At 49.0% G+C, this 8,984-nt stretch overlaps 4 protein-coding genes across 4 annotated transcripts; all 4 read left to right on the top strand.

Annotated features, from left to right (window-relative positions):
- Positions 1-216: 216 nt before the first annotated feature.
- On the top strand, positions 217-1,803 carry TEOVI_000491600 (uncharacterized protein; the record flags this gene model as incomplete). Its single annotated transcript, XM_067221749.1, has 1 exon — positions 217-1,803. One exon carries the CDS (start codon positions 217-219, stop codon positions 1,801-1,803), a length of 1,587 nt encoding a protein of 528 aa, XP_067077850.1.
- A 1,023-nt stretch (positions 1,804-2,826) lies between these two features.
- Positions 2,827-5,607, top strand: TEOVI_000491500 (uncharacterized protein; the record flags this gene model as incomplete). The annotated part of the gene is made up of 1 exon (XM_067221748.1): positions 2,827-5,607. One exon carries the CDS (start codon positions 2,827-2,829, stop codon positions 5,605-5,607), a length of 2,781 nt encoding a protein of 926 aa, XP_067077849.1.
- A 482-nt stretch (positions 5,608-6,089) lies between these two features.
- On the top strand, positions 6,090-6,923 carry TEOVI_000491400 (ubiquitin activating enzyme, putative; the record flags this gene model as incomplete). Its single annotated transcript, XM_067221747.1, has 1 exon — positions 6,090-6,923. One exon carries the CDS (start codon positions 6,090-6,092, stop codon positions 6,921-6,923), a length of 834 nt encoding a protein of 277 aa, XP_067077848.1.
- A 542-nt stretch (positions 6,924-7,465) lies between these two features.
- TEOVI_000491300 (uncharacterized protein) lies at positions 7,466-8,218 on the top strand (the record flags this gene model as incomplete). The annotated part of the gene is made up of 1 exon (XM_067221746.1): positions 7,466-8,218. The coding sequence occupies one exon, from the start codon at positions 7,466-7,468 to the stop codon at positions 8,216-8,218; it is 753 nt and encodes a 250-aa protein (XP_067077847.1).
- Positions 8,219-8,984: the final 766 nt, after the last annotated feature.

Genomic DNA, 8,984 nt, shown 5'->3' with positions numbered 1-8,984 from the left:
CTTTGCATATATATATATATATATATATATATGCGTGATTGTTTGTGCCACTAGGGATAAATTAAAAATAGTGTATAATACTGTTTATTTACCGATGTTTCCCTGTTTCCATCGTCCCTTTGTGTCACGCTTTCCATCTCCATCGTGTTTGTTTTGCAACCTACTTGGTGAGGTAGTTGCGCAGCCTGAGTCTGTGAGGTATCTTGTGTCGAAGAAATGGATAAGGCATTGTGTACCTCTCTGAGTTGCCAGTCGCGCCCAAAGCGATGCCGTGGGAGTGACAACCCACAATTTGGCACTAGCTTTTCATCAGGAAGCAACGTCCCTGAGATGTCTTTGTTGTCCAGCGCTGTGCAGCAGGCTGTTGAGAAGGTGTTTTCGGAACATGCTAGTGATGTGGGCTCGGAATTGTTGAGCGATGAAATTTTTACTTCATCAGTGTGTAGGGCAATATTACCTTCAGAGGACGGAGCGAAGCCACTGAGTGATCAGGAATTACAGCAGAGGGTTCGTTCGTGTTTGGAGGTTGTCCTTACGGGAAAGGTGGATGAAGAGAGGCAGTTACTAGTTTCCGAGGCACTTACGCACCAGTTAGCGGAGGTACTGCTCAAACCACCTCCTTTGATCGCTGCGACTGGGGTGTCACAGGAGGAAAACGTGCAGCCGGATGTCAAACGCGTACGTTCAGTGTTTGCGGGCTCTTCCATGTCCACAGTGAGAGTAGGTGTGGCACCCGTGGGGAAGGTGAATTCCTCAGGGTCCCTGTTGCCGCCACCGGCGCCGCTTTCGAGCGTTTTTTCGGGGAGTGCTGTTTATCCTGTTCGCGTTGTCGCGTTCCACAATTTGCCCTCGAAGTACTGCGAAAAGGAGGCACTAAAGGAACAGCTCGCCGAGATATGCGCTCGAATACCCCATTCATACTATCTGAACGTCCACTGCGTCCAATCTAAACACAAAGCTATTGCCTCATTTGGTACGAAAGAGGCGGCTGCTGCGGTGGCATTTATAGTCAACACATCAGGCATACATGCCCCACAGACGGACGGCAAGGATGCGGGCGCACCGACTGTTTCTGCACAACCGGCGACTGAAGAAGAGCAGGAGGCGGTGTGGGCCCCTCTTGTCGAGCAAGTGAAGGCATTGGAGGAGAGTTGGTCCTCTTGGGACGAAAAGTTTCGGGCAAACCCGCCATATAAACTTTATCAGGAGTGGGTGGAAGCGAAAAACAGAGGTGTTGGCCTGGACGAGGCCCTGCAGCAACTTACCGCTACCAATAAAGTTAGTGAGGGACAGGTGGCAGACACTGCTAGTTACGGAGTAGTTGAGAGCGGCACCGCTACCGTGGGTTTAACACAAGAAGGTTTGCAGAAGAAGTTGGTGCTTCTTCAGGGTCGGCTGGAGTGTAAAAAAATTATCGAGCGGACTGAAGAATGCATGAGGGAGTTACTTGGGGACACATTTAGTGGAAGCCTTGAACGCGCTTGTTCTGGGCCCACGCACTCCACTAGTAGTGCAACACTATCAAATCCACGTAAGGCTCTCTTCATCTATGACCTGCCGCGACCCTTCGATGACGTTGAGTTGGTGCGATTTCTTCAATATGTTGGCGTAGAACCTGTCCACATTTGGCGAAATTCGGCAGTACCAACAACAGTTTGTGTCGAACTACCGTCCATCGGTCGGGTATTTACAGTCCTTCGGCAACTGGATGGCACTAACATGAAATTCGCAGGCGCAACCTTCTCCCGTGAATACGCCTCCACCCCTCAAAACGCGTCTTCCTGTCCATTAACAGTGACATAACTACCCGATTCATAACTGTCGCCTTTTTGTCCAAGCACAAAAGTTCTGCTGTTACTCATCTCGTTTAAGAGGTTGCTACTGCCGTAATCTCTTGACTACCTGCTTTCTTTTCCTCTCCTAACGCGGCAGAAGCAGTGTTGGTGTAGAAGGTTGCAGAGAGGTGCATGCGAGGTGGAACGAAAGTTAAGATGCTGTTGCGTCTGTTGGTATTACCCTTGGTGTTGGTGGACTACGTTATTTCTCACGTCTTACTTACCCACAGGGCCAAATGTCGGAGGCGGCGATGTGACAAATAGGTTTTCTGGGGTGAGATGGTACTTGAAGAAAGCAAAAGTTGTATATGATATATATATATATATATATAGGTGAAAAAGAAAGGGGTATCGGAACAGGAATGATCGGTTTATTCACATCTTTCTGCATTGTGTTGTGCTTGTGCGTAATCATTTTTTTTTTTGAAACTAGCAACTCCAATGGTTGGCTCGAGGCTTTTTGTTCGTGCCATCCTTTGGTATCCCTTACTTTGCTAGAAAATGTTCCGCATATTGCTTCATGTTTCTTTTTAACGTTTTCCCACGACCTTTTCCTTTTCTTGTGTCTTTATTTTCTTCAACAATGTGTTTGTTTGTGTGTCTTGTTTAATAGATGGACCTGTATACAGGTGTATAGAAGCCACCATTAACCACACATTACTTGGTTGTTGCGCAAGAGGAATACAAGACGCAACCTCTTTTGCGGCGGCGACTAGTGCTGTTGCAGGGCTTTCCGCCCTTGGAAGTGACAAAACGATTTGGTGGTTGCGCTTTGGGGACCGGATGTGGAGCACCCGACAAACCTGGAAATTATAAACGTAATGATCGACCAAGTTTCGCTCTTCCACATGATTCCATACTTCGAACAAGGCGGTGGCTTAGCGTTGTTTGTAACCGTCACGTACTGGAACGCGAGGGTTACGTTGACTCAGTGCGTGAGTTGGGTGCATTCATAGTTTGCTCGGCTTATTGTGCCGACGATACAGCTTGTATGAAGGAGTTAAACGCCATTCTTCATGTATTGCACACTGACGCATTGTTGGCACTCATGGAATATATTTTGGTATGCCATCCCCGCGTTCTATTCCATCCCGCTGTTGGTGGTGTGGGAGGGACTAGCGGCAATGAATCGCCCTTTTGCAACGCCATTCTGTCGGCAATTCTCTGCCGATGTGTTGAGCTTTCCTCCAAACACGTCGCGTTCCTGGCCGGGCTCTGCGGTTCCAATGGCATAAGCTCTTATTTGTTGCTTTTAATTCTGTACCATACGCGGCAATCATTGCGACGGACCCAGGCAACACAGGTTCTGCAGTCGCTGTGTTCCCTCGCCCTGCACCGCAAACCCATAGTGGCGGGAGAAGCCACAGCCTCCCATATTTCTGTGCAGTCCACCGTACTAAGTTCGCTGCTGGTGCGCTGCATGGAGTTGGAGGCAGTGCATGAGGGACATGATATGCGACTGTTGCTTTGCCGCGCCTTACTTCTTCACGGAAGCGATATGCAGAAGGAAATTAGAGCTGCGTGCGGTTGGTGGTGTCGAAAGGGAACCACCTCTCGCCGTCGTGCCGAGGTCCGCAACGATAGCTATATCAAAAAAGGGAATGCATCCTTACTTTCACTTCCATTCGAGATAGAGCTAAGTGATGCTTCGTCACCTGCAGCCGCCTTCGCCGCAATGGAGGCGGCTAGTCGGCTGCTCAATTTGCCTGACGTCAACAAAGAATACTTGTTGTTGCTTGCGAGGCGTCGAGTTCTTGTTTCCTCTAGGTCGCCATCGTGTACCGGAAGCGTTGGACCGATATCAGTGAAGCTGGGACCCTCAGTTGCTTCGACTGATACCATCTCGTGTAAAGTACCTCCCGCACTCCACCAAGAGATACCAGCGGCGAAACAGCTTAAGGGTGAGGCCAGACTTTTAGGGTTGGAGGCACTGACACGGCGCTTGTTGGATGTGACACAATTACACTCGGCGGTCAGCTTGGTCGACGCCGTTCTTCAGAACTGCCCGGCCCTAAGCCAATTGCTGGTTCACCGCATTTTTCAGCTTTGTCTCGCGGAGGAGCATTGGGATGTGAGTCCGGCTGGAGTTTCCGCGGCGGAGGAACTGACAGTGGAAGTGCTCACTGCTTTGTATCGTTTATTACCACACGTAGACGTGGCGGATACCCTGGAAGAAGTCATTATGTACTGCGGACCGGCCTGTGTGCGGTGTGAGGAGGCATGTGCACGTAGCAGCACCTCGCTGACACTGTATTATTCGCTAATCAAATGTGTCGCGTTACACATTCCGCCTGATACTCTTCCTAAACTCTTTTGGCGGCTGCACCGTAAGCGAGAGCTTGCGGCATTTCGGGTTTCTTCAATAATGCTGCGTATTTTACTGCAATCAGTGGAGTACAGTGCCCTTGGCTCGTTCACTGCTGAAGAGGTGGGAATTGTACACAGTTTTGTGCAGCAGGAACGTACGAAAGTAGATCCATGTGTTGTAATTGAACATCAACAAGAAGGGAAAGAGTTGAAGAACAGTGACAATAGTACCACGGAGTCGAGCGGCGCTCTTCTAGATGCTATTGATGAATATACAAGGATGAGATTACAATGTGTTGGTAACTTTAAATCGTTGCCCCTCTACTTGCTAGGAAGCCCTAACGATGCTGTGGAAGGGGATTCAACGTCTGCGCAACACGCGTTTTCGGTGGCCCTGATGGACATGTTCGGTTTGAAGGCTGCAAGTTACGTTGGACCAACTGCCGTGCTGCGGTACCGGGAAGTGCTGGCGTGGTTGTATGTTGTTTATCACATGTCGATATCTGTTGGTTGCGATGTGGAAGTTCTTACAAAATTGGCCACGACGCAGGGGATGAAGCTGCGCATTAGCGAGAGGTGCAGGGTGCTGGTAGAGTTATCGGAGTCTCTAACGGATAATGTTGTCATGACTGCGTTTAGCAGCCAAGTGTTGCGACAGGAAAGTGTTGCGGAGACCCCAGGGTGGAATATCTGTTTCAAGAGTTGGTTGCTTCGTCGGCAGCAAAGCCAAGCAGAGCTTCAGCATGTGCTCGCAGGGGCTGATTTTGACGAGTCAGCGGCCGCATTTATCAGCTATGTTGCACTGTCCCAGAACGATACTGCAGTTATACACCAAATCAAGCAACGTACATCGTGGACGTCTTGTGCTGCTGTTCTCCTCCGCACAGACACCGAACTGAACAGCGAAAAGTACCGAGCTCCATTTTCAGGGGGTGAAGGCGGCGTGACATTTTGTGCCAACTTCAATATTGATAATACTTTCGGCGGCACATATGGTGGAGGTGTTGTTAGGGAACAGGTTGCACTTGTGGGTGAAGTTCTTGCGGTTGCGAGGTGTGCTATAAAGTTTGCTGAGGGGTGGTGGGACAACCCTTATTATGAAAACAGTGAGATGCCTGCAACGGCACAGCTGGCGTGTATTTGGGCTCACACCGACTTGCTTTTTCTGGAGGAAGATTGCGTTCGAAAGTTAGAACATTACGAAGCTCTTCTACGGCTGTGTAAGGGCGAAAGGTACGTAAAGTTCCTGCAGCACTTGCCCGAAGGTACTCACTCCGATATATTTGGTCTCACTCTGGGAATGTGGCAACGAGGGTTGGCGTTGCTTGGACTTGCAGAGCAACTTCCTCAGAGTTTCTCCCTTCCAGCTGAGGTGTATCGTACAAGCATGCGGGCATGCCTGATGAACCGTGTACCGATCCCTAGCTTCATCCGTCAGAAGGCAATGGGCCTAGGTCCAAGCTGATTCAACTACCGTGGTTTCATTTTTCATTTCCAAGACGACGACTGCTGTTCATCAAACCATGCCAATGAGCACCGACCATCGTTCTGCCAGCACGCTTTGGTTTGAGCGAGTGTTTGCAGCGCCCTTTGAGTGGCTCTTGTTTTGTAGTGTAGTTGGATGGAGGATTGCTGTTCTTGTTCCATCCCCCTCCTTAATCGCCGTCCCGCACTTCATGCTGAACGTTTCGGTGTTTAGCCTCTAGCATGTTGTGGAAAAGGGTGAGTTGTACCGGCATAATATATTGTTTGGAGTTGCATCCTTCTGTTTTTGTTTCTAACCCAAGGCTAGGTTTGTCATATACGCTGAGGTAAGTTTTGGGTGGTTGTGGTTCGAATTTCCAAGCAGTTCATCAACCAACTCAAACTGCAGCTCGCGCATACGCAAGAGACACATCATCAATTATTAGGCGAGGGCCAATATTGCGGTCCAGACGGTGGTGGGGCATGTTGAATGCGGCGCTTTACGAGCGGACGCAAATTATAATCGGAGATGAGGGCGTGAAAAGGCTCCATCAGGTTAATATATTTCTTGCTGGAGTTGGGGGTGTGGGAGGCCACTGTGCTGAGGCTCTCGTGCGAGGTGGCGTCGGTAAGATTACCATATGCGACTACGATGTTGTGTCCGCGACCAATAAAAATCGACAACTCGTGGCAATGGATAGCACTGTAGGAAAAAGCAAGGTAGACGTCCTTGCTCGTCGGTTGCAGGACATCAACGCCCACTGTCGCGTGACAGCATTGGAGGCGTTGTTGCTTCCAGAGGATATGGAGGATTTTTTGACACGTCAGCGCTACGATTATGTGGTGGATTGCATTGACAGCGTCGAGTGTAAGGTTGCGCTGCTGAGCACAGCGGTGCGACTCGGGCTGCGCACGTATGCCTCATGTGGTGCTGGCGGCCGGGTGGACCCTTCACTCGTTAGGGTTAGTGACATTTTTGACACCGTGAACGACGCCTTAGCTCGCTGTTGTCGAAGTGAGCTACGTAAGCGCGGTGTTGGACCTGGTGCCATTACAGCTGTGCACAGTAGTGAGTTGGGTTGTCCTCCCTTGGAACCCCAACGGCAAGAGGCGGGTGGACGGGACCGAGCCATCAACGGTACGGTAAGTTACATGCCACCTTTGTTCGGGCTGTTGCTTGCATCTTCTGTACTGAGGCACGCGGTGGACCCTGTAAAAGCAGAAAAAGAAGCAGAGCGGAGATTGAAGAAGGCAAAGAAAGAGGAGGCTCGGGCTCACAAGAAGGCTTCCCGGTTGGTAGGCGTGAAACGATGCTGAAGGAGCGTGTGCGTGCGTGTGTCATATTGTAATAATTGCGATGAAGCACCGGACTTTTGCATCTTTGGTTTAAATTGTGTTGCGCATTGCTTGTCCACACGTTTAATGGGCATTGGATTAAAGCATGCACATCACCTGCGCTGTCGCTTCGCATAACATCTCCATGCCCTCAAGTTCGTTGGTACTTGGAAGCTGTGTGTGACACGCACATGAGGCATAGCTAGTGTCTGAAGGTAATGAAGCGGAGGTCCCCTTTCCCGTAGTTTCCCCCTTCTTACCGGCGGATCATTGATGTCTCCCTTTTATTCTCCTTATAAAGAAAGGAAAAAAGTTTAAACCACCCATTACGCAATACTCCGTTCCTGACACATACATACAGGATCTAATAACACCAGCGAGGTCAACATCACATACACATTTACATTTGTTCCACTAGCTTAGTTAGTTGTTAGGTGAAGTGCAGCGGAACAGCGCGGTTGGCCTTTTGCTGCGGCCTTACGCTCCTCTTCTAATTTATTACTTAGGGAAGTTTGGTTTTAGGGATGCAAAGGCACAGTTCGCACCTGCTTTTGCTCCTAGTTGCAGTTGTCATCCCCGTTTGTTCCGAGGATAAACTGGACTTTACTAAGTTGCGTGACCCGTTTGACATGGATGAAATAAACAGGAAGCTTCAGGAAAAAGTTGCCGACGATGATCCGGTCCAGAAGGCGATGCCAGATCCAATGGATCCAAAGTTTCGCGCACCCCTCCGGTGCTCCGCATGTGGAGCCGTTATTGAGCACGCTGTCCGACTTCTAAGGCCCATCATTGAACGACAGTCAGAGCGAGCAGCTCGCAGCGGCGGTGTTTTGCCGGCTGACGCACTGCCAAAAGAGTACGAAATGGTTGACATTTTTGAGAATTTGTGCGGTGAGGTGGGGCGCCTGTACGGACTGGAGGTTGAGAAAGACAAGAAGAGGCCCACGTTGCGCTTTTCCAAATCATTTGGTGTAAGCCGCCTGCAGGGCGCATGGATGCCATCTTTTCTTACCTCTACATGTGAGGGTGTACTTGATGTGGAGGGGGAAGAGAAACTTGCCGCCATGATCCTTGGGGTTGCGAGGTCTGAGGCTGAGGCAGGGAGGGGAAAAGTAATATCAATGAATCCAGATCAAGGGATCGTAGACAAGGTACGCGAGATGGTCTGCACAAAATGGGAAGAGTCTGCGAAGGGATGTGACGCATATGGTGTGGCAATCGATCCGAGGGAGACTGACAACGATGATGGTGCTGAAGAAGCTGCTAGTGATCTATAGGGCCTGCAGGGACGTATGATCACTTGCTGAATTAATGTGAGTCGTGGGATCTGTAGAGATGCGGCGGAATGTCGTTCAACGTTTTGTTAGTTACTATTTGTTGTTATCATTATTAATACTGTTATTATGTTTTGGTCGTCAGTTTATATTGTGTGATGTTCGTTACGCTACTACATGAGTTTTTTTTGCCGGTCTCCTGGTATGATGAGAGCATTTCGCCATAATCCTCCACTGTTACCCCCTCTTTCCGTTTGTTTTGGTGTGTGTTTTTTGCCTATCTCAGTGGGTCGACTGCAAGGTCGATGTCTTCTCTATTTATTTTGTTGCTTTTCAATCTTCCTTTTTCTTTTTAATTTTTTAATGGTTACAGTGGAACAGTAACGCACACAAGGGATCCAAAAAAAAAAAAGTAATAATCATATACGGTAATCCTTGAGGGCATTTTCAGTACCATTAATTCCTAGGGTTGGCCGCGGAAGCCTTCCCACGAACTCTTTGTTTTTAAATTTGTTTTCTGCTGTTATTGCTGTTGCTAACACAGCTTTCGTTTTGGGTTCAAGAGAGAAAGATCACGTAGGTTCGTTATTCGTAGCGAGGGAGAGGAGTCGCAAAAAAAAAAAAAGAAGAAAAAAAGTGGCACTTGTGGAAAAGGCCAAAGAGGCCTCTCTTCTTCGTGTTCTTCTTCCTTCATTAGTGTGAGGGTTGAGTTTACCACCGAGAAAGTGACTGTGTTTGCTTAGTTTCACCGTGTCCTACATTTTACTAG

The sequence above is a fragment of the Trypanosoma equiperdum genome, assembly GCF_001457755.1.
Source record: "Trypanosoma equiperdum strain OVI genome assembly, contig: ctg_1480, whole genome shotgun sequence".
Lineage (NCBI taxonomy): Eukaryota > Euglenozoa > Kinetoplastea > Trypanosomatida > Trypanosomatidae > Trypanosoma > Trypanosoma equiperdum.
This window is presented reverse-complemented; position numbering and strand designations above follow the sequence as displayed.